A 23,701-nucleotide genomic window follows, 5' to 3' on the forward strand; every position below is an offset into this window, starting at 1 on the left:
CCCCCAGCCCACCAGAGCTGAGATTAAAGGGATACACCATGACCAGCTAAAGACAAAATAAATCTTTAAAATGCCTATTACACAAAGCTGTAGAGATTAGAACACAGTTACGTGCAAGAAACTGTTCTATAATGTTCAGTAAAGAAATTAGGTATGGCAGGGGCTTAGACTAGCCTTATACCCCTGCCTAAAATCCCCCAGTGAGGGGCTGGGGTGTGGCTCAGTGGTAAAGCTCCTGCCTAGAATCGCCCAGTGAGGGGGTGGGGTGTGGCTCAGTGGTAGAGCCCCTGCCTAGAATCGCCCAGTGAGGGGCTGGGGTGTGGCTCAGGGGTAGAGCCCAGCCTAGAATCCCCCAGTGAAGGACTGGGGGTCATGGCTAAGGGTAGAGCCTTGCCTAGAATCGCCCAGTGAGGGGCTGAGGTGTGACTCAGTGGTAGAGCTCCTGCCTAGAGTCCCCCAGTGAGGGGCTGGAGTGTGGCTCAGTGGTAGAGCCCCTGCCTAGAATCCCCCAGTGAGGGCCTGGGGTGTGACTCAGTAGTAGAGCTCCTGCCTAGTCCCCCAGTGAGGGGCTGGAGTGTGGCTCAGTGGTAGAGGCCCTGCCTAGAATTCCCCAGTGAGGGGTTGGGGTGTGGCTCAGGGGTAGAGCCCAGCTTAGAATCCCCCAGTGAGGGCCTGGGGTGTGGCTCAGGGGTAGAGCCCAGCCTAGAATCCTCCAGTGAGGGGCTGGGGTGTGACTCTACACAGCACAACTGCTTTCTAGCATGTGAAAATCCCTGGTTCCATCTCCATATTGGGGGGTGGGGCAGCAGCAAGGTACAGAGACGGGTAGTGAACTATTTAAGTAAGCCCTGTCTAGTCACCTTCTCCCCTGCTGCTCCTGGGGGACCCTCATCGCCAGGCAGTCCCTCAGGTCCCTTTTGTCCTTCTGGACCATCCTCTCCTCTGGGACCTGGGAGTCCTGGGTTTCCCTGAAATTAAAAAGAAAAGAATTGAAACAGTCATTTGTCCTTTCTACTCTGTCCATCCTCTACTTAACCGTAGCTCATTCACCCTGTGTCTTTCCTAAACCACCCTAGACCCACGCTACCCCTCAATTGGGAGCTGGTCTTACCGGGTCACCTTTTGGTCCCCCATCACCCTTGAAGCCAGGAAAGCCATCCTCTCCCTGGGGAAGAGATAGAAATTGAAATGGAGGAGAAGAGAGGAAAAGGGAGAAACCGGTAGTAGAAGAGAAAGAGGCTTTGGGGAAAGAGAAGTCAGGGCTTTAGGGAAGGGCCACAGCCAGGGACTCTTTACGGGAGCTCCCTCTCCCCCTCCCATGAACCCCTTCCTTCTCACCCTTTCTCCTTTCTCTCCTTGGAGACCTCGGTTGCCAGAGGTACCCTAAAAAAATTTTTTAAAAGAGCTCTGTCTCCTTCCCTGCTTAAGGAAGGTTCTAGACATCCTCCCTTAACCTAAAATTGTTAAAACAGTTGCAAGACGTCTAGTGTGTGAGGAGCCATGGAGGAAATGGGCCCTGTCTCCCCAGAGCCCCTCAGTGTGCTTGCTCAGCTTCCCCTACCCACTGCATGCCTGGTAGCCACCACCCGCCCCAAGTTCATGTGCGTAGGGGGAACAAGGAAAGCTGAATCTCCATGCCATTCGTTTCTACTTCCTGAGGACACAGTGTCCACAGTTCCTTCTGGCAGCAGAAAGAACATTCCAGAGTCCAGCCTCGTTCCGAAGGCAGGGGAGAGTTTCCCCATTGTGCTGGCCACAAGGAGACTCTGTGCCTGGTGACAGCACTATGCAGTGCATGCCCTGGACTGACTTCCTGCCTGTACCACACTGACAAACTGCTCTTGGCTCAGATGGGACTGGGCTCAGCTGAAGAATGAACTAGAGCTTGGAGCTGATGCAACTATGCGCTTGGAAACCGCAGGGCTTTCTGCAGCCCCACACTAATTCACTGGACCACAGCAAAGAAAGCTGTTGGCTGCCACTGGCCCCTCCCTTGGTTACAAAGTAACTAGATTCAGATACAACACAGGCTGCAGCCACAGCCTTCCACTTATCTGCAAAATAAACTAGGAAACCTCCAGGGATTGCTTGAAGGCCATAAGACCCAGCTCTTATCAGTGTTGCCTCCTCTATTGCACGCGTCAAACTATGATAAAATCCAATTTATAAATTAGGCAAAGAAAAAGATGAGCAAAAGAAACTAACAATAAAACAGAACTATCGGTATACTATTTTTTCATTTGTTTGTTTATTTTGTGGGTTCTTTGTGGATTTTTTGTTTTGTTTTGAGAGAGGGACTCTTGTTTTATTTTGGGGACAGTAGTGTGCCCTCCCCCAGCCTGGATTGGAATTCTCTGTGTAGACCAGGATAGCCTAGAAAGCACAGAGATCTTCCTGTTTCTGTCTACCAAGTGCTGGGGTGTTTTGTTTGCTTGGTTTTTCATTTTGTTTTCGAGTAGAGTCTCATTTAGCCCAGGCTGGTTTCAAACTCACTAATAGCTAAGAGGATGACACTGAACCCCCAAATCTTCTGTCTCCGGTGCCTCAACACTAAGACAACAAGCATGCACCACCACACTGAGAGTCGAGGGTGCTGGAGATGGAACCTGGGGTTCCACACACTGCTAGGCAAGCATTCTACCACCGACTGAGCTACAGCCCCAGCCTTCTTTTTAATTCGTATTTTGAGGCAGAATGGCTTCAAACTTGTACAGCTGAGACTGATTTTAAAATCCTGATCTCACCAGGAGGTGAGGGCTAAATGAGACTCTGACTCAATTAAAATGAAATGAAATAAAGAAAATGAAAAAGGCGCCTTTAATCCCAGCACTCCAGAGGGAGGCAGAGGTAAGCGGATCTCTGTGAGTTCAAGGCCAGCCTGGTCTACAAGTTCCAGGACAACCAGAGCGGAATAGTGAAACCCTGTCTCAAAACAAAACAAAACAAAAAAAACCTTATCTTCCTCCCTCAAGTACTGCAATTACAGGGTGTGTATGTCGGGGGGGGGGGGAGGTAATGCAGCAATGCAATTCAGCCCTGGCTGGCCTAGAACTCGCTGTATAGCCCAGGCTAGCCTCAATCTTGCAGCAATCTTCTTGCCTCTGCCTCCCAAATACTGGGTCCACCGACAGGCGCTACCATGCCTGGCACTAAGTCAGTTTTCTGACACCCACGCTAACGAGCTATCTATCCTACCTTCAAGTCCTCCAGCGTCACCTACCTTCACACCCCGAGGTCCAGGATAGCCCAGAGGGCCTGCTGACCCTGGTGGACCCTGAAAGGAAATAAGGCCGATACTATCCACTTCCACACCATCCCTGTTCCAGTATCCTCTGTCTCCTCACTGGCCCATGGCTACTTACTACTCCTCTTCCCCAGCCCAGCCACCCTCCTGATCACTCACCTGGGCCCCCTTTTCTCCTGTGGGACCCTCAGGGCCTGGGTGACCCTGGTAGAAAAACACATCAACTCATCAAAGGCCAAAATTTGCCATACAAAGTCAGGAACCTTCCCCTTGTCCCAGTTCCTGGTTCTTACCGGGGGGCCGTCAGCTCCTGGGACACCTGGAATTCCGGGATTTCCAGGGGGACCCTGAAAGAGTAGGAACAGGAAGTGTAACCAGAGTGTCTCAGAGCCTGGACCCAGCGGTCTCCCCCAGCAACTCAAAGTGTGTCTGCAGCACAGCCGTCTGTCCCAGCTCCGCTCAAGCTACTCATGACTCCGGTAGGTAAGCCAGCTTGTCCTCCCTGAGCTTCTGATATAAACTATGAGAAGACTGGGGGTGTGGCTCAGGGGCAGGTCTCCATCATCCCCCTAGTGAGGATCTGGAGAACAGCTCCAACGTAGAGCGCTTGCCTATCACGCACAAGGCCCAGGTCCCAAGCCTAGAACCATAAAGGGATAAAGTATAAGATATGCTAGGGTCAGTCAGGAGCTTCTCGCCTACAACCTTTTGTTTTGTTCTTTTGCTTTATTTTATTTTATTCATTTTTTTCCCTTATTTACTGAGGCAAAGTTCTGCAGCCTTGCCCAAGCTGGTTTGCACTCTCAATTGCTGGGACTGAAGGGGTCTACACCTTTAAGATGCCTTTCTTTGAAAGTACATCCCGCTGGGTGTGGTGGGAATGCCTTTAATTCCAGCACTCTGGAGGCAGAGGCAGGAGAGTCTCCAGGTTCAAGGCCAGCCTGGTCCACAGAGTGAGTTCTAGGACAGCCAGGGGCCACAGAGAAACTTGTCTTAAAAGGAAAAAAAAAGGAAAAGAAAACGGGGAGGGGGAAAGAAACAAAAGAAAGTACATCCCACCCACAAGATTAGGCAGCCCTGAGGCTTCCGGGTTCCATGCTTCTTGTTTCTAAATTCCTGAAAGGATCTGATTGGCTTTGCTGGGCTGTGTCCACCTTGGGCCCTATCAGATGTTTGCAGGAAGTGGGTCATTTTCCTGATTAATGATTTATGTGGAAGAGTCCAGCCCACCATGGGTGGTATCGCCCTGAGCAGGCATCCTGGGTTGCATAAGAAAGGAGGCTGAGCAGAGCTAATAAGTAGTTCTCCCCTCCGTGGCCTCCAGATTCCTGCCTTGACTTCCCGCAATCCCATGGAAGCATAAGTCAAATGAGCCTGCTGCTCCTCAAGTCACTGCTTCAGTGCAGCAACAGAGAGGCAAACTAGGACAGACACACACACACACATACACACACACATATACACATGTACACACATACATACACACATACACACATGCATACATAACACACATATACACATCACACATACATACACACATACACATCACACATACATACACACATACACACATACATCACACATATATACACATACATAGATACTACACACACATACAAACACACAGAAGCACATTCACATACGTCACAAACACACACATACACATATACACACACATACATACACACATACACACATGTACACGCACATGCATACATAACACACACATACACACATCACACATACATACACACATACATCACACATATATACATAGATACTACACACATACAAACACACACAGAGGCACACTCGCGCACGTCACAGACACACACTTATACACACAAGTGTATCTGCCAGGGAAGCAAGCCACAGATGTGCAGAGAGACAAAGAAAGAGCACTCCGGTCCCTAGGAAGGGCTGTCCTGCCTTGGCATCTTGGGAGTCCCTTCTGTGAGGGCTTCTGTGCTAACAGTGGCTCCTCTGTCTGCCAGCCTTGGTGAGATTTTCCTGGAAACCTTCCCCCAACAATGCCACTCTGTCACTCTGGGCTGGCTTCTGGAATGTGACTATTCACCAGCAGGAAGTCCCTCAAAGGGGCCCTTGAGAGGAGCTTCTCCTGACAACATGAGAAAAGCCACTTACCTTTTCCCCAGGAGTGCCAATGGGCCCCTGAGGGCCTGGAATCCCCTGGGATAAAAAGAGGGTGAGGAAATCATGAGAAGAGAGATGGGTGGCAAAACTGGGCAAGGAGAGCTGTGGTTTAACCGACCACCACACGCCCATTGTCAGGACAGAGGTCTCGAACCTGGGAGCCATGGTTTCCTTGCTGTCCTGGGGGACCTGGTTCTCCAGGAGGACCCTGTGGGGAAAGGGGTGGGTTCAGTGACGCCAGGAGGGGTCAGGGTGTGGAGGGTCACGGGTTTGGACTGTTGGAAGAGTGAGGGACACTTACCACATTGCCTTTGGCTCCTGGTGCCCCATCACTTCCGGTCACACCCTGTGAGGACGGAGAATACGAGGATGGGTCAAGATCTGGGTACAAGCAACTAAGAAACATGTCAGAAAGGAAACAGCAGGCAACGGAAAGACTATTCCGGCTAGGGAGATGGCTCAGTGGGTAAAGGCACTTGCTGTACGAGCATGAGGATCTGAGTTCAAATTCCCAGACCCATGTAAAAGCCTGACAGGTAGCATTAGCTTTTGTAATCCCCTGCAGGGAGATGAGAAACTTACAGGCCAGCTAGCCCCCAAGGACACAGTAGAAAAGCCACAGAAAAGCCCTTAGACAGGTGAAAAAACACCAGACTTCTAACTGTCCTGGGACTTTTGCATTTCATTTGCATTGTGGGGCAGGCAATCACACTCACGCACATGACTGTGCGCATCGTACACAGAAAGGAAAAGAGGGAGCGAGGGAAAGAGATCATCCAGTGATCCAGGTAGAGGCATTGCTGCCAAGTCTGATGACCTGGGTTTGATTCCAGGGACCCACACGGTGAAGGAAGAGAACCTGACCTCCACATGTGGGGCATGCGAACACACACACACACACATTCACACACACCACAAATATGGGTGGTGGTGCAAAGGGAAGATAGGTAAGTATAAAACAGACAGGGAGCAGAGAGCCAGCAAGATTCTCACCGGGCGTCCCAGGGGTCCAGGGAGGCCTCTGGGACCAATCAGACCTCGGGGACCCTGCAAGGAAGGGGTCACATGATCCCAGCATCAGAGGTATATACTCTTAAAACTTTCATGGCCCAAAGGAATTCTTCCCTTCCCCTCCACAGCAAAGGAGTCTGGGGTCTCCCAATACTCACCGGCTCTCCAGCCTGGCCAGTGGGCCCTGGAGGTCCTTGCAGGCCCTGTGGAAAGTGTCATCATTATTCAGAGTGGGGAAGTATAGCCCCTTTCAGAGTCAGTCTGATGTCTCCATATTTCTGCAGACTGAACTCACAGACTCCAGGCCTCAACTCACCACCCCACATCCTAACCCTAACGCGCTAGCTCTGAGTGCCAAAGCTGTCCTGCAGAGGTCGCTGGGGCTCCCTGCTCCTCCAACAGGCCCCAGTCAGTCCCCAGGTACCATTTAGTCTGTTTCTGTTTAATTGTTTTTTTTTTTTTTTTGGTTTTGGGGGTTTTTTTTGGTTTTTTCGAGACAGGGTTTCCCTGTAGTTTCTAGAGCCTGTCCTGGAACTAGCTCTTGTAGACCAGGCTGGCCTCGAACTCAGAGATCCACCTGCCTCTGCCTCCCGAGTGCTGGGATTAAAGGCATGCGCCACCACCACGCGGCTAATTTTTTTTATAATGATAAGAATAGCAACCAGGGCTTCATATACAGTAGGCAGGCAAATGCTCCACCACTGAGCCATGGCCCCAGCCCCTCACTGGGGGATTCTAGGCAGGGGCTCCACCACTGAGCCACACCCCTCCCCCAGCATCTCACTGAAGAATTCTATGCTGAGGTTCTACCAATGAGCCACTCTCCCAGCATGCTGAGGGATTCTAGGCAAGAGCTCTCCTGCTGAGCCATCACCCAAGCGCCCTTGTTCCTCAGGTTTCTGAACCTCCAAACCAGCCTTATTCCTAAACCTTCCTCCAAGTTTACCTTCTCACCGTCCTCTCCTGGGGGACCAGGTTGCCCCACATGTCCAAAGTCACCCTGGAGCAGAGGAGGGGGAGGACATTGGAAGGGATTAGCACACGCAGGAACCACTCACTCCAGTGTGGGGACATGAAGGCTCAGACACTGATGTGGGACAAGGGCATGGATATGGGAGGGGCACCTCACATACTCACCCTCTGGCCCTTCTCACCAGGCAGCCCTGGAAGGCCATCGAAGCCCCGGTCACCCTGTGGGAAGAGACAGCAGCTGCCTTCAACCCTTGATCCTGACACCCTCCACCCCCAACCTGGCCCCATCACCCACCTTAGGTCCTGTGTCTCCTGGGAGACCCCGAGCCCCATCTGCTCCAGCTCGGCCCTATGAAGAAAATAAGGCCAAAGTCAAGGGCAAATGACAGGTGTGTACTGCCTTTCACTGCCCCTTTCCCAGGGGGACTTTCCCTTTTTGGTTTTGTTTTGTTTTTATTGAGGTAGGCTCTCGCTGTGTAGCCCTGGCTGGCCTGGTATTCACTATGCTGGGGTAAAGTCATGTGCCACCACACCTGGCTAGTGTTTTCATTTAAAAGCACTTATTATTTGTTTATGTTTGTTTATTATCTGTGTGTGAGTGAGCACACACTCACAAGTGGCTCACATGTGGAGGTCAGAGGACAACTTTCAGAAGTCGGTTCTCTCCTCCCATCAGGTGAGTCTCTGGATTGAGCTTTAGTCACTAGTCCTGGCAGTAAGCACCTCACCTTCTGTAGAAGTTAAAGGATGACCTTGAACTTCTGACTCTCCTGCCTCACATCCCCAGTCCTGAGGTTACAGGTGTACGCTGGCATGCACAGCTTCAGGCCTCTTTTTATATGCTGTGCTCCTCAAGCTGCTCCTGCCTACACTTCAGACCCCAGACCACTAGAAGCTATGACATGCCAGATCCTGATGTGGGAGGGTCTTCTGTTTGAGTTGATTTCATTGGTTAATAAAGAAACTGCCTGGCCCATTTGATTGGCCAGCCCTTAGGTGGGCGGAGTAGACAGAATAGAATGCTGGGAAGGGAAGTTAATAAATTGCCATGCCTCTGCTCTCTGGGCCAGACGATGAAGCTCCGGCCCAAGATGGACGTACCACTTCGTGGTGCTACACAGATTATTAGATATGGGTTAATCAAGATGTAAGTAAGAAGCTGAAACTAATGGGCCAGGCAGTGTTTAAATGAATACAGTTTGTGTGTTGTTATTTTGGGGCATAAACTAGCCAGGCGGCCAAGAGACGGGCTGCGGGAAGCGGCCCGCAGCTCCTCACTACAAGATCCTTCACCACGCACTGCCTGCCTTCAACGCACGCAGGTCCCTCTGATAACAGGGGAAGACTCAGAGGGTGAGAAAGCATAATTTAAGAACTTAGAAGTTACTTACTGTCTTGCCTTCCCGGCCAGGAGGCCCAGGAGGGCCCTGTAATCCTCGGGGACCCTATGGTGGAAAATAAGAAGAAAGGAATTAAAAGGAAGGCTTATGATTAATTTTTTTTTGAGACAGTGTCTCATACCATGTAACTCTGGTGGGCCTAGAACTCACTATATAGACCAGGCTGGCCTTGAATTCACAGAGATTTGCCTGCTTCTGCCTACTGAACGCTGGGATTGAAGGTATATATGACCACAAACAGTTTGTTTTATTTATTCTTGAGACAGGGTCTCAGAAAGCCCAGTCTGGTCTCCAACTGTTAAGTAACTGAGGTTGACCTTGACCACCTGACCCCCATCCCCCACCCCCGGCCCCAGGGCTGGAATGACAGTTGCACACCCATTCCTGGTTTATGTGGTACTGAGGATGTAACCCAGGGTTTCAAGTATGCTAGGCAAGTGCTTTCCCAGCTGAGCCCCAACCTCTAGCCCAGGACCTATTTTAAATCGCTCACTAGGAGGGGCAATAATTTCAAAGGTATATTTCTATTTCTTTTGTTATTTTCTCCAACCAGTATTTTATCCTATATCCTAAGGAGGAAGTTTTCCTGTCTAATCCCCCCACCCCTCACATCCTTCCAATCTCACCTGTGGCCCTACTTCTCCTGATTCACCTTTCAGACCTGGATATCCAGGAAGGCCCTTGGAGGAGAAGAGATGGAGGAACAGGGCTTGAGCAAGGTAGCTGTCTGGCACGGGTGCATCCCTCTGCCCAATGCAGACCCGTTACTCACCACAGGGCCTGGGCGCCCAGTGAGTCCCACTGGACCAGGGGGTCCTTTCATGGAGAGCTGGAAAGACAGACAGAATCACTGCTATAGTTAGAGAGAGCCTCCCCCATTCACAGGTTGCAAATTTGTCCCCCAGTTCATATGTTGATAACACTTTGAGGGGGGCCTTTTGGAAGATTGAAATTGGATGAAATCAGAGGGGTGGGGTCCCCATAATGGCAGTCGTAAGGTCTCATTTTAGAACATTTACAATGCACTCAACCAGAAGGTAGTGTTCTGCTCTGGGAATCGGCTGTTCTTTATAAACCACCCAGGCTCAGGATTTCACCGTAACAACAGAAACTCACAGCAAGCATCTTTGGGAGAGAGGTTCTCTGTATCCCCACCAGGCCTGCATGAACCTTTATTTCTGCCATCCCTCACACAGCACACTCACCTGAGCCTGCTGCAGTATCGCCTGCGCCTGGGCCTGCTGGAAGGACACTGGGGGGCCTTTCGACGAGCTGCTCGCCAAATGGAACTGAGGAGCAACCAGTGATAGTGAGCCGAGGTCCAGAGAAAGGCACCCGGCCAGAACGCCACTCCCCAAGTACGGGGCACCCCCTCCTTACCGGCATCATAATTACGGTGCCAGGTAGACCCCGGATTCCATCAACACCTGGAATTCCTGGGAGGCCAGCAGGACCCTGAGAGAGGGAGGGAGACAGAGGGATGAACGGAACTGAGGTGGGGGTGGGAGACAGAAAAGGAGAGGGGAGAGGGAGAAAACCAAAAAAGACAGAGGGGAACAGTGAGAGAGAGAGAGACAGAGAGACAGAGAGACAGAGACAGACAGAGAGAGAGACAGAGAGAGACAGAGAGTCTGAGGAGGAAGAGAGGAGGGGGCAGAGAGAGGGAGACAGAGCGACAAAGGTGATGTGAGAGAGATGGGGGATGGCAGAAATGGATGAACAAGGGAGACAGACACGGATGTAGGAGACAGGTGTGCACTCATGGAGGCTGGAGGGATGACTCAGCAGCTAGGAACACTTGATGTATGATCGTGAGGACTGGAGTTCGGATCCTAGCACCCAAGTGGCAAGCCAAGCATCCCACAAAGGAATGCAACACAGTTTTCAGAGATCCAAAACCCCCTCCGGTCTCTGGATGTGCACAGGTATGGACACACATGCACACACATATACAGACATAAATAAGGAGAGTTTCAGCAAGACAGCTCAGCAGGCCAGGGCACATGCCATGAAGCCTGGTGGCCTGATTTGATCTCTGGGATCCAGCATGGTGGAAGGGAGAGAACTGACTTCTGCAAGGTGTCCTCTGACCTCCACTCAGGTGCCGGGGTGCATGCCACCACCTGACACACACACACACACACACACACACACAAAAGACAAATTAAAACGTCATAAAATATTTAAAGACACACAAAACAGGCGTGAGGAGAAAAGTGGAATAGTTTCCCAGTAACCAGTGGAAGGTTCACAGATGGGGTCAGAGTCACTTCAGAAACAGTGTTCCTGATTCCAGCCCCACACCCACACATTCAAATCTTCACACTCCCAACCTGAAATCCCACCCCTGCAAAGGGGTGCACTCAGTCGGGAGTCTCTTACCGGTAGACCTCGGTCCCCAGGGAATCCTGGAGGGCCAGGAGGACCTGAAGGACCAGATATTCCCTGTGAAGACAGAGAAAAAAGAAGTCTCAGGAGATACAAAATTTGAGTTTGGCTGGCTTCTTACCCACCTTGTAACTTTGACTTCAGGCAGACTTCCCTGCTCTCTGCCTTTTAGCCAGACCAGTACCACCCTCAACTTCACACCCTAGACCTCTTTTTGACATATCTTTTGGTGCTGACTATCCAATGATCTCCAGGCAACACTATAGTCTAAGTCCTCTCTGTGCATACCTATAATCCCAGCACAGAAGGCTGAGGCAGGAGGATCAACAGATAGATTACAGTCAGGCAGTGGTGGCACGCAACTTTAATCCCGGCACTCAGGAGGCAGAGGCAGGAGGATCTCTGTGAGTTCGAGGCCAGCCTGGTCTACAGAGTGAGTTCCAGGACAGGCTCCAAAGCTACAAAGAAACCCTGTCTTGAAAACCCAAAAGGGTGGGAATGCAGTCTGGGCTACATAGTGAGATTGAGCTCAGCCTGGACTTTATAAAGAAAAGGACGGAAGAGAGTGAGAGCAGCTATATAGTGTCTAGCCGCACAGCCGATTTGTACATGGGCTCTAGAAGAAAGGAGGTGGGACTAGAACCAGTACTCACCCGGGGTCCTGGGGCTCCTGCAGGTCCCTCGAACTGCTGTCCCTGGAGGGAAAAAGAAGTGTGAACTCTGTTCTCATGAGGCCCCTCAACCTCCTCCTACCCCTGTCCTCTCACCTGCTCTATTCTCGCAGGCTCTCCTTTTTCTCCTTTTTCTCCAGCACCCTGGGGACAGTGGGCAGGAAGATGTGATGACAAGGAGACAGACACATGTTTGTGAACATGCATGTCCTACAAGGCTGGGGACCTGAATCCAGCCCCTAACTCCAGTGTGGAAGGAGACAACTGACTTCTGAAAGCTGCTCAGGGTGACAAGATCCTTATCACATGGCTCGGCCTCTTCCTCAGTGAGGCTGGCACCTTGCTCAACCCTGTGGCCACGCACAGGTAACTCATGGAGTCAGTGAGTATGTGACACCCGTATGGCAAATGAGTTACAACACTCAACACATATGATGACTTATCTTCATTGGGTTTGACAGGGCTTCTCTGGGTAGCCCTGGCTGTCATGGATCTCACTCTGTAGACCAGGCTGTCCTCCAACTCAGAGATCTGCCTGTCTCTGCCTCCTGAGTGCTGGGATTAAAGATGTGCACCACCAAAGGCAACAGGATTTGAAATTGCCTCGGAGAGGCCAGGTGTGGTGGCAATGCTTTAATCCCAGCACTTCCGGCTGGAGGTGGATGTGATGGGAAACATTGTCACCTTGACACGCTCTAGACTCATCTAAAACAAGCTGCTTGGCATGCCTGTGGCAGAGGCAGGTGGCTCTCTGGAAGTTTGAGGGCAGCTAGGACTACATAGCACATTGCAGGATAACCAGGGCTATATAATAAGACCCTTCTCAAAAATAAAATAAAAAAAGCCAGGCGGTGGTGATGCACGCCTTTAATCACAGCACTCAGGAGGCAGAGACAGGTGGATCTCTGTGAGTTTGAGGCCAGCCTGGTCTACAGAATGAATTCTAGGACAAGGTCCAAAGCTACAGAGAAACCCTGTCTCAAAAATAATATTAATAAAATAATAAAAAAGCAACAACAAAGTGAAACCACCTAAGAGATTGGTGATATACTACTGTGGGTGTGTCCGGGTGTTTATAGAGAGAATACACTGAGGGAGGCAACCAGGGGGAAGAAGAAAGCCAGCAGAGAATCAGCACTCTCCAATTACTGCATCCCCTTCTCCAGGAACTGAACCCCTCCACGCATCCTCCCATTTCTATGATGCCCCCCTCCACCACATCCTCCCATTTCTATGATGCCCCCCTCCACCACATCCTCCCATCTTATGATGCTCCCCTCACCACATCCTCCATCTTATGCTCCCCTCCACTACATTTCCCATCTCTATGATTGTCCCCTCCACCACATCCTCCCATCTCTATGATGCTCCCCTCCACCACATCCTCCCATCTCTATGATGCTGCCCTCCACTGCATCCTCTCATGTCTATGATGCTCCCCTCAAAAGCATGAGTGGACCGATCCCTCCACAGTCCTCTCCTCCCACCAGTTGTTTCTATCAAGTATTTTGTCCCTGCGCCAAGCAGAGTAACAAACAGGACAAAAAATCAGCATTGGTCTCAGCTCCAACTCCTACTACACCAGCACCAAGGAGAACCAGCCTGCCCCTCTAGATGCTTCCACCCAAGGCTTTGACTTAGACACTGTCTCTGTGCTCAAGAGTCATCCCAAGCCTTTCTCCCCAGCCTAGATGGGCTCCCCTGAGTTCTAGAATCTTCTAGTCATCCCTGGTTTGAAATCTTATTTGAATGTCAAGCATTACAAATTCAAGACCCCCAAAGGTACTTGGCTCTCTACTTTGTCCTGAAGCTCACTTGATGTCCCGCCACATGGCTGCCTTCTCCGCTGTCTGCATTACTTTCCTTGCTGAGTCAAAAAAAAAAAAAAAAAAAAAAAAAAACTAGACAAGAAGCAACCTAATGGTGGAAAGGTTTGCTTCAGCTTACCCTTTGAGGGTAAACATCATCACAGCATGGAAGGTGTCATGAGGCAGCTGGTCATGTTGTAACCACAGCCATGAAGCAAGGCAAGAGCCTGAGTACTGGTTCTCAGCTCCCTTCCTCCTTTTAATTCAGTAGGAGACCCAGAGCTGGTGCCACCCACATTTAGGGTGGGTCTTCCCTCATTTAATCTAGACTAGATAATGCCTCACAGACCTTCCCAGAGGCTTGTGTCTTCGATGAGCCTGTTTAGGTGACGATGTTAACCAACACAAGCCCTCCAGCAACAAGAGCCAAGTATTCTCTCTCTGGCTGCTTGCTAACACTAGTTTCCCCACTGACTCTCTGGCTCCCTCTACTGTCCACTCAGCAGGCAGGGCACTCAAGGAGCTAGAAGCCGGGTTCCACTGGAAGTCAAGTGGCTTCTCACCCTGTTTAGACTAAAAGAGCCAGTTGCATCACTGGTCTCTGTCACACTGTTGAGTGCTTGGTAAACATTTTCAATTGCAACTGCACCAGGGTCATGCAAAAGCAGCTGACACAAGACAGACGCAGTCAAGAGAAAGCGGGTATTCGCATCCATCTCCTGATCCAATCCCTCTAGACTCACAGGAAAGATCTGGAACTCAGTCTGTAAAGACTGCTCTGCTGCCCGGAACTTGGGGCCCATGGTGGGGTCACCTCCTTCTTCATCCTCCTCAGTAGCCTCAATCTCTGGAGTCCACAGCTCAGTTTCAGCATCAGAGTCAAATCCCTGCTAAGGATATTGAGAACTGTCATCACCTTCACCACCCCACCCCCTAGCCCAGCACCATCAACTCCCCCACCAACCTGCAAGACAGTGGCATTTTGTCCAGTAGTCACAGTGGTGGCTATGGCCAAGGGGGTGGGAGTTGGAGACCGATGGGGAACTGGCTTCTCTGTCTCGGGGGTATGGAGGAGAGTCTGCAGCAGGCATGGAAGGAGTGTCAGATGTGGAGCAAGGACAATCAAGACAAAAAGGAGACAAAAGAAGAGCCAGGTCTCTCCCTCAGTGTTGCTTCCCACCAATGGTGGAGGAGGGAGGAGGAAGGGCAAGTGCCCTGCACAACTGGTCCAAGGCAGCCAGAGGCGGAACCAGCTACAGAGGAGCAGAACAGGGCCAAGTCTCTCAGGCCTGGGAGCAGAACTGGATTGACTCCAGGACCCAGTGATTAAAGTCAAGAGCCAGCACTCAGGGCCAGACTCCCGGAAGCCCAACCCCACATGTCCTCTCCCAGGACAGCTCAGCGGTCAGCCAGCCAGGCTGCGGCTCCTCCAGCCTGGACAGCTGCAGAAGAACTGGGTCAAGGCAGAGAAGGAAAGCCACGGGGTGTAGGTCAGAATCAGGGGCTGACGAGGGCATGTTACTCTTGGAATTCATGTGGAATAGAAAGATCTGGAACCAACATGCAGCTAACAGTCAGTGACCAACCCCTCCAACCAAGGACTTCAAGCAGTGACCCAACCAATGACTTTGGACCCACCTGTCAATAACCTACAAAATTAACACAAATTATTCCAAGAACAGTGACTGCTAAGTGAGCCCCACCTTCATGATTCCCACCAAAGGCTCCAAACAGATACCCTTCCATCCAGGGATCCAATTGTGACCCCAACCAGTGGAATCATCCAACAAAAATCACTATTTAGTGATCCCTGAAATAATGAGCCTTCTCTGGGATCCCCAATCAATTATTCCACTAACAGTGACCCTGTCATGTCTTCTAGCAATCTCCCTAACAAATAACCCTTAACCTTTAATCTTTAACTAGTGTGTTGATTCATTCTAAGTCAACTTGAGCCAGCCTAAAACCACCTGGGAAAGAGCTTCCTTGAGCTATTGTCTAGATCAGGTGGGCCGGTGGCGTGTCCCCAGGAAACTGCCTTGATTGTTAACTGATGTGGAAAGACCCAGCCCACTGTGGTTGGCACCTCGTAGGCAGGGGTTCTGAACAGTATAAGAAAAGCAAAAGAGAGCAAGCAAGCAGGCAAGAATTCATGGGTTTATTCTCTCTCTGCTGTCACTGTGGATGTGACACTTGAAGCTGCTGCTCTGACTTCCCAAAAATAACAGACTGAGACTGTAAGATGAAATAAGCCCCTCTCTCCTCCAAGTTGCTTTGGACCGGGATAGATGTTGGGCTTTTGCTTTTGTTTTCAAGTGTGTGTGTGTGTGTGTGTGTGTGTGTGTGTGTGTGTGTGTGCACTCACTGGAGCACCACGAGTGCAGATCACTGACAGGAGCATCAACTGGAGCTACAGGCTGTCAGGATCCAGGTAAACAGGTGCTTGGAACTAAACCCAGTCTCCTCTGCAAGAGCAGCAAGAACTCCTAACCGCTGCACCCTCTCTCCAGCCCCTTGCTCAGGATATTTTAGCGTGGCAATAGGAATGGGGCTGCAGAGAATGCTGTCCTCCAGAGCTATCCTTAATACCTATTGCCATCTTCATCGAAAGCAACTGTGACTATGAAAGACCCTCAAGACCCAGCCTGTGGCCACTCTCTTACAGAGGGAGGTGGTGGGGAGGCCATTGGCCCCTCATCAGAGATTCCAGCCACTCTCTCCCATAGCCCTCTCCCAGCTGTCTGTAACTCTGCCCGGGCTGCACATGGTCTCCTGATCTCTGGAAAGCAGAGTACTGAGGGGTAAGGAAGGGGACTCCAGCTGTGCAGCTAAGGGGAAAGTAAGCATCCACACTTAGTGTGACCGTTTAAGGGTAAGCCACACCCCTGTGTGTATCCTCACCTTAGCTCTGTAAGTACACCCCAGCAACTCACTGGTTCCCCAAACTAGATCGGAGTGGAATCGTGCCTTAGTTGCTCCTTAGTTCTCTATCGGTTGTCCATGTCTATCCCAGGAAAGTTCACCAACGAAGACCGCCAAAACACCAACAGCCTCCTAGAGAGACCTCCCGCTAGGAGCTCCCTACCATTACCTCAGTGAACAACTTCCTCAACCAGCAATACTAAACAGCACCCTCAGGAAGTGAGGGTGATCAGGATGTGACTTCTATCACCCACTGACCTCCAGGCTGACTGGGCTGTTCTAGTTGGTGAGGCAGGTGTCCCCTTCCTCCCTCCCTGTTCCATATGTGTATCTCCTGAAATTAAAGCTCAAAGTGATGAGCTTCCCTGATGGGGTATGAGAGTGTCTGTCCTTCCCTGCTAGACCCTCAGGATGAGTTCCCAGATGGAGCCCTCACCAATGACCCCCAGCAGTGAACCCCACATACTGGCACAATAACCATGCAGCTGTAACCAGTTACCCCACCTGATGAACACCCCACTGCTAAGACTACATCGTCATCATCAGGTCCTCTTGTGTTCAGAGGTGTCTCTCCTGCTCCTCCAGACTGGAGCTTAGGTGGAATAGACAAGGGGGAGCCCCTGATGCAGGACCTGGCATCACCCTTGGCTGAGAGAACCAGACCTCAGGTGTCAGGCCCTGAGGACCAACACAAAGATGAGGGACCAGAGATGGGTGGGGATCAGTCAGCAAAAAGCAAAGAGAGCGAGGTCTCAGATTCTTACCTGATTCTCGGGGGCACCAGGGGTTGGGCTCAGCCCTGAGGCCTCCTTGTTTTTTTTCTTTCTTCCCTTCCCCTTTCGACCCCGCCCTTTCTTCTTTCCTTTGCCCTTGCGACGAGGGGTAGTTGTTTCCGGTTCATCCTTGGGGACCTGAGGAAAAGGTTCTAGTCAGGACTAGAGAATCTCCCCCCACTGGAAATGCCATCGCTTGACTCCCAGAAGGCCATGACATGGTCCATTGTTGTCATTCAGCTACGCGTGCGTGTGAGTGTGGGGTGGGGGGCTGTGGGTGGGGGAGGGGTGTGGGTGTGAGTGTGTGTGTGTGGAGTGCATTCAAGTGTGCGCACATGCACACAGAGGCCAGAGGTCAGCTTTGGGTGTCATTCCTCAGGCACCAGCACCCTTGTTATTGCTGTGGAAACAGCTTTTCACTGGCCTGGAGCTCACCAGTTAGGCCAGGCTGACAGGCCAGCGAGCCCCAGGAGTCTGCCTGCCTTTGCCTTTCCAGCACGAGGGTTACAAGTGCCACCACGTTCAGCTTTTCCGTGCAGGCTCTAAGGACCAAACAGGTCCTGGTGCTCGAAAGTGAGCCAGGTTTCCTGACTGAACCATCTTCCCCATCCCCGGAGTGATTTTCTGTTGTTGTTGTTGTTTTGGAGACAGGGTTCTGCTACCTAGCCTGGGTTGCCCTCCATGTCCTCTGGCATCAGCCTCCTGAGTACCAAGGCGACGTGTGTACCTCACCACATCTGGCTTAAGGTTGAAGTCATCTTCTGGGATTAGTCCTGCGTTCAGGGTCTAAAGTTGCTCAGCTCTGTGTTCCTGGGTCATAGTCCACTCTTTCTTGATACCTAGACCCAGGGGTGACTCACCTGCCACCTGGAGCCCCTCACTCACCTCTGTGGCTGAGGGATCTGGGGTTTCACAGCCAGGGAGGTAGTGTTCACAGGCCCGGAAGGCAGCCTGAGGGTCTGCGATTATCAGCAGCTCCTGAATGTCTCCCTGCGCAGGAGGAAAAGGAGCCATAGGATGATCCTGGCCCACGCTCCCCAGCATGTCTCTGCCCCTTCCTGCCATGGAGCCTCAGCTTCCCACCCAGCTTCCCACTCAGCTTCCTAAGAAGGGGAAGCCTGTGGCACCTCCACCTGTAACTCACCAAGTCCATGACACTACAGGATAAAACATACCCAGTGTAACAGTTAAGCTTGCCAAGTTTTTAAAATTACACTGATTTATTTAACATATGTATGCGTACACGCACAGGTGTACCAGGAAGCTCACGTGTGGAGGTGAGAGAGGACAGCCTTCAGGATTGAGTTCTCTCCCCCACCACACATCTTGGGTTTGAACTCACGCCAACAGGCTTGGCGGCAAGCTTCTTTACTGACTGAGCCATCCCCTGGATGCTGGATCCCTGGATCCATGGGCCCCTGCATCATGTGGTGGGCTCAGCAACCTGTCCCAGCGCTTATTCCAGCAGGGACCAAGTATGCGTCACATGGTGACCTGATCTCTTGTTGATTTACTAATGGTCTATTGTATGGTGCTGCCTTCCTTCAGCTCTGTGGTGCTAGGTGGAAGCTGGGAACTCTCCCTCTCTGTTCTCTTCTAGTTTAGGCTGAAGACAAAGCTCCCCAGCCTCTGCCTCAGTTTCCCCTGCCACTGAACTCCATACCTCAAAAGTCTCCTCCCTGCTGTCCTGGGTTCCCATCATGATAAGTCCATCTGTGTTGATAAATCGCGGTCCCTGACCAAACACGGGCGGCTGAGGTTCACAGTCAGTCACCAGGGTCACTTTGTCACCACTCATGCTGACTGCCACACGGTGCCACCTGCAAGGGGAATGAGTCTCAGTGCACAGATTTCCGCGGGGTACCCTTTCCCCTTTCCCATACTCACCTGCCATCCATGAGGTTGACCTGCTCGGGGAAGGGCCTGAAGGAGTCGCCAAGGAGACCCAGAGCTGGCCCCAGTGCCAGCCCCAGCTGCCGGATGCCCTTTTCATCATAAATAGACAGAAGGACAGACCGGTTGACTGGCTGGCCCCGCACAGTGAACAACACCGAAAAGTCCTCAGGAAATTGCCCATCTTTGCCGGCAGAGAAGGGGGCAGTTAGACCACCAGGGAGACTTCACCCTTCCAGGATGGCCCCACCCCAGCCTTCCTGCCCTGACTCACCTGGAAAGAGCTGCCATGTGGGGACACTGAGCAGGCTGGACTTGTCCACCCGGAATGCTCGGTCGCCATGTGGAGTTCTCTGGGGACACATGCCAGGCCCCTCAGCAACCCCAGCTTGGTTCCTGTGCACCCCCAAGACTTTCAGAACATCCACAGGCTCCACTGTAGAGAGACATCAAGGTGAGGAGGCGTGGTCATAACTGGCCCAGGAGTCAACCTGACTGCACAGCCTCCAGTCCTGAGAGCTACTCAGAAGGCTGAGGCAGGAGGACCTCCACGTGGTCTGCCAGAGTGTTCAAGGTCACACTGAGCAACTTAACGAGACTTTGTCTGAAAGTTGGGATGAAAACAAACAAAACTCTCAACTCCAAAAGACTTGGTCAGAGTTTGGGGGCTCCCTTCTCCACCAAGTCCAGGGAGCAGCAGGCAGCCCGGGAGCAGCAGCACTTCCCCCACTACCCCACAGATGTTACTGCTACATCAGTCTATTGACTCTGGTTGACTCTGGTTTTATTTTTTTCTCCTAAGTTTTCGGTGAGAAAAAAAAAAAATCTGACCTAGTTCTACGATGAATCAAAGGTTCCTGGCCAGAGCCCCAGAACCAAGCCTTCCCCTTCTCCCTTCGCCCCCACACTGGCTCCTTGGGCAGTTTCCCGGCATGGAGCCCCCTTGCTAGGGAAAACCCACAAGAGGAAAAAGGATGTGTTTGTAGGGGTGCAGTCTTCCTAGACTCCACAGCCTCCTACCTTGGAGCCCCAGCCCACAGCCCTCTCCCTCCCACTCTCCCATCTAACTCCCCTGGCCTCCTCCATCCAGCTCCCTCATCTGACTTCTGCTCTGACCTCTTTCCTCTGACCTCTTCCTTTATCTTTCCCTGTTCCTCCATCTCACCTGGGACCGGTTTTATCATCTTCCCATCTCCTCCTTCTTACTTCTATTTCTGATAACACTCCCCCTCTCTCATCCCAGAAAAGAAAGAATTGGTCTGGCCCAACAGGCCCCTAATCCAAGCCATCCTTGCAACCCCGCCCAGGCAGCTTGAACAGTGTTAACTGGATCCACATGGTTTGGGTAGGGCGGGTGAGGGCTTCCCCTGGGCCCAAAGCCCCTGGCCTGTCCCCTCCCCTAGCAAACTGTCCCACTAACCCCCTGACCCAGACTCTTGGCAGGAGCCAGGTTCTGCGGAATCTGCCATGACCTCACTCCAGGGTGGCTCAGCTGACTTCATCACTGAGAACTGGGTTGGGGGACCAGACTTGGAGAGGAAGGGATCTGGACGAAGACCTCCATCCCAGTCCCCTCCCCCACTTTGCCTCCCAAACTCTGTGGAGTTCTGTTCCCTGCCCATTCTCCCTTCTCCTTGTCCCACTATCCATGGCTCAATTCTGAACCAATCAACAATCAATCTTGCTTTCTTGGTACTCTCTCCTCTCTTTCTCTCTCTCCCTCTCTCCCTCTCCCATCTGTAATTGTCTCTTCAGTGGCCAGGCTGTCATTAAGAGGTATTTGGATTATAGCCCCCTGGGGCTGAATTTGTGCTCTCAGGCTCTGCTAACCACAAGGGTCATTCCCCAGTGGACCATTCCAACTGTCCCCTCTAGACTGGGAGCCCCTGGGAAGATTTAGATCCACAACATCCTCCAGTAGAGCACTCTGTCCAGCTCAGTTTGTTTTTGTTTTTGAGATAAGGATCCTACGTAAACCAGGCTGGCCTTGAACTCCTGACCCTCTGTTGCTCACCTCCACAGCATTAAGATGACAGACACACTGCTGTGCCCATTTATACAGTGCGAGAATGGAACACAGGGATTTGTGCATGCTAGATGAATACTCTACCAGCTGAGCTGTATCCTAGCACAAACTCCAATTCCTATGCAGTAGGAAAAGGGGATCTCCCCTTCATCACTGCGAACTCCCATTTCAAAAGTCCTTATGGCCATCTAACCCGAATCACTCTTGCTTCAATCTCCAGTCCTCGCTGCAATGAATGACCTTTCAGCAGCTAACTGCCCTTTCTCTTGCATGGCTCCGTGACAAGGAGGCACACAAGAGCCATTGAGCCTGTGGAGCCAGCAGGAGGGGTCAGAAGCCTCCCAGCCCTCCCCACACACACACACCCCTCTCCCTGCCTTGGTCAAGGCGTCTAGGGAGATGCCTGGTAGAGTGTAAGATGTGGAGGGAAGCAGAGAGGGAACAGGCTGGATCATGGATGGAATTCCCCAAAAATTCATGCATGAAAATTTTGAAAGCATGGGACTTGCCACTGGTTGAGGTACACGCAGTTAATTAGATGAAAAGGTTTAAGGACTTGGTAAAATGGCTTAGCAGGGGAAGGTACTTGCTGCCAGGCCTGATGACCTGAATTTGATCCCAGGAACCCACATGGTGGAAGGAGACAGTTCTCTTTCAGGTTGTCTGACCTCCACATGTGTACTGTGGCATGCACGCACATGCACGCACGCATGCACACACACACACACACACACACACACACACACACGAAATTAATGTAAAAAAAAATTCTAGGGGGCTGGAGAGATGGCTCAGAGGTTAAGAGCATTGCCTGCTCTTCCAAAGGTCCTGAGTTCAATTCCCAGCAACCACATGGTGGCTCACAACCATCTGTAATGGAGTCTCATGCCCTCTTCTGGCCTTTAAGCATACACACAGAGAGAATATTGTAAGAAAAAAAATTCTAAACCTGATGCCATTGTTCAGCATGAGTGGGGGCCCTGGCAGCAAGATTTCCACACCATAAACCCCACAAGCCAGACTTGCCACAGGAGATGTAGCCATTAACCCCAAGGAGATTTCTCCCACGCCATGCAGGGGAAAATCTGACCAAATTACTGAGTGGGCGGCTGGTTGTGGAAGATGACAGCATTAGCCTGTGGACCATGGGGAAGCATGTGTGAGAATTTGAAAACATAGGAGTGATCTTCTGTCCGGGTGGCAGATGGGGTTGCCTGGGTGTGGCCTGAGTTGCACATTCCTGGAGTCCCAGGGGTCTTGTATTCTGAGGTCACATGACCCTGAGGTTGTGAGAGCGTGAGAATGGGGCATAAGCCAACACGGGGTTCTCCACATGAGCAGGAACCTCCCGATACTGAGCAGAAATTAGGAACGTGGGGTCTGTGTATGCCGGCGGCTTCTGAGGGACAGAATGCATCTTCCTTTACTTCTGGGAGATGATCTAGATCATAAAAGCTCTGGTCATCCATCACTTGGAGAATCATCGTGTCCTCTAACCATTGCCACACGCAGAACCCCCAAGAGGCGTGGTTGGGGCTCCAGGCCAGATGCTCACAGCTGGGCATGCGTCAGCGATGACTCACCCGTCCCTTAGCCCTGGGGACCCTCTTGGGGACCCTGAGAAATTCTTTAGGAAAAATCACCCCAGGATCTTGCAGCTGGGGTGCGATGCAACTTCCACTTTGACCACCCCCGCAGGCGCTCAGCCCCACTCAGTCCCTCGCCGCTTCCGCCTCGCCCCTCGCTGCCGCCCTCCCGAGGGCCCTGTCCATGGTGCTGATGCTGTGGCTCTAGGGAAAGGGGTGGGGGAGGGGAGGTGGGGGAGGGGAACTAATTTCGGGCAAAGACGTGCAAAAGGGAATTGTGTGGGTCAGAGAGATGGCTGAGGTGGGGTGCTTGTCGTCAAGCCTAATGACCTGAGTTCGATACCAGGGACCCACATGGTTGAAGGAGACCTGACCCTCGAAAGTTGTCGTCTCACCTACACACACTCTGTGGCACAAGTGTGCGTACACACATACACACAGAGAGATAGATAGATGATAGATAGATGATAGATAGATAGATAGATAGATAGATAGATAGATGATAGATAGATGATAGATAGATAGATGATAGATGGATGGATAGATAGATAGATAGATAGATAGATAGAGAGAGAGATAATTTTAAAAAGCGTTCCTGATATGCCTACTCCATTCACTGCCAGCCTCAGAATCAGTCACTTATGTTCCCACACGCAATCATATAAACCCCAAAATCCCAACTACAGCCAACCAAAGACAAATAAACACATCGGTAACACACACGATTGCTCTAAAAATCATCCCCATGGTTTAGGGGTGAAACTTGGTAGAGAGAGTGCTTGCCTTGCACGCTGGCGGTCCATCTCCAGCACTACATAACCTGCCATCCCAGCACTTGGAGGATAGAGGCAGA

General features: G+C 51.4%; 1 protein-coding gene across 1 annotated transcript in view; it reads right to left on the bottom strand.

Moving 5' to 3' along the window:
• The window catches only part of Col5a3 (collagen type V alpha 3 chain), a 57,286-nt gene that overhangs the window by 23,891 nt on the left and 9,694 nt on the right, over positions 1-23,701 (bottom strand). The window contains exons 2-30 of the mRNA XM_038321912.1: positions 19,511-19,672; positions 19,231-19,420; positions 19,007-19,163; positions 18,229-18,333; positions 17,335-17,481; positions 14,613-14,726; positions 14,392-14,535; positions 11,937-11,984; positions 11,823-11,864; positions 11,164-11,226; positions 10,162-10,236; positions 9,987-10,070; positions 9,554-9,610; positions 9,408-9,461; positions 8,773-8,826; positions 7,677-7,730; positions 7,547-7,600; positions 7,356-7,409; positions 6,568-6,612; positions 6,392-6,445; positions 5,700-5,744; positions 5,553-5,606; positions 5,390-5,434; positions 3,538-3,591; positions 3,404-3,448; positions 3,221-3,274; positions 1,339-1,383; positions 1,112-1,165; positions 861-968 (exon numbers count right to left, since the gene is read on the bottom strand). Of these exons, the coding sequence (XP_038177840.1) occupies positions 861-968; positions 1,112-1,165; positions 1,339-1,383; positions 3,221-3,274; positions 3,404-3,448; positions 3,538-3,591; positions 5,390-5,434; positions 5,553-5,606; positions 5,700-5,744; positions 6,392-6,445; positions 6,568-6,612; positions 7,356-7,409; positions 7,547-7,600; positions 7,677-7,730; positions 8,773-8,826; positions 9,408-9,461; positions 9,554-9,610; positions 9,987-10,070; positions 10,162-10,236; positions 11,164-11,226; positions 11,823-11,864; positions 11,937-11,984; positions 14,392-14,535; positions 14,613-14,726; positions 17,335-17,481; positions 18,229-18,333; positions 19,007-19,163; positions 19,231-19,420; positions 19,511-19,672 (2,261 nt within the window). The remainder of the gene's footprint in view (positions 1-860; positions 969-1,111; positions 1,166-1,338; positions 1,384-3,220; positions 3,275-3,403; positions 3,449-3,537; positions 3,592-5,389; positions 5,435-5,552; positions 5,607-5,699; positions 5,745-6,391; positions 6,446-6,567; positions 6,613-7,355; positions 7,410-7,546; positions 7,601-7,676; positions 7,731-8,772; positions 8,827-9,407; positions 9,462-9,553; positions 9,611-9,986; positions 10,071-10,161; positions 10,237-11,163; positions 11,227-11,822; positions 11,865-11,936; positions 11,985-14,391; positions 14,536-14,612; positions 14,727-17,334; positions 17,482-18,228; positions 18,334-19,006; positions 19,164-19,230; positions 19,421-19,510; positions 19,673-23,701) is intronic.

Source organism: Arvicola amphibius, chromosome 3 (genome assembly GCF_903992535.2).
Source record: "Arvicola amphibius chromosome 3, mArvAmp1.2, whole genome shotgun sequence".
Lineage (NCBI taxonomy): Eukaryota > Metazoa > Chordata > Mammalia > Rodentia > Cricetidae > Arvicola > Arvicola amphibius.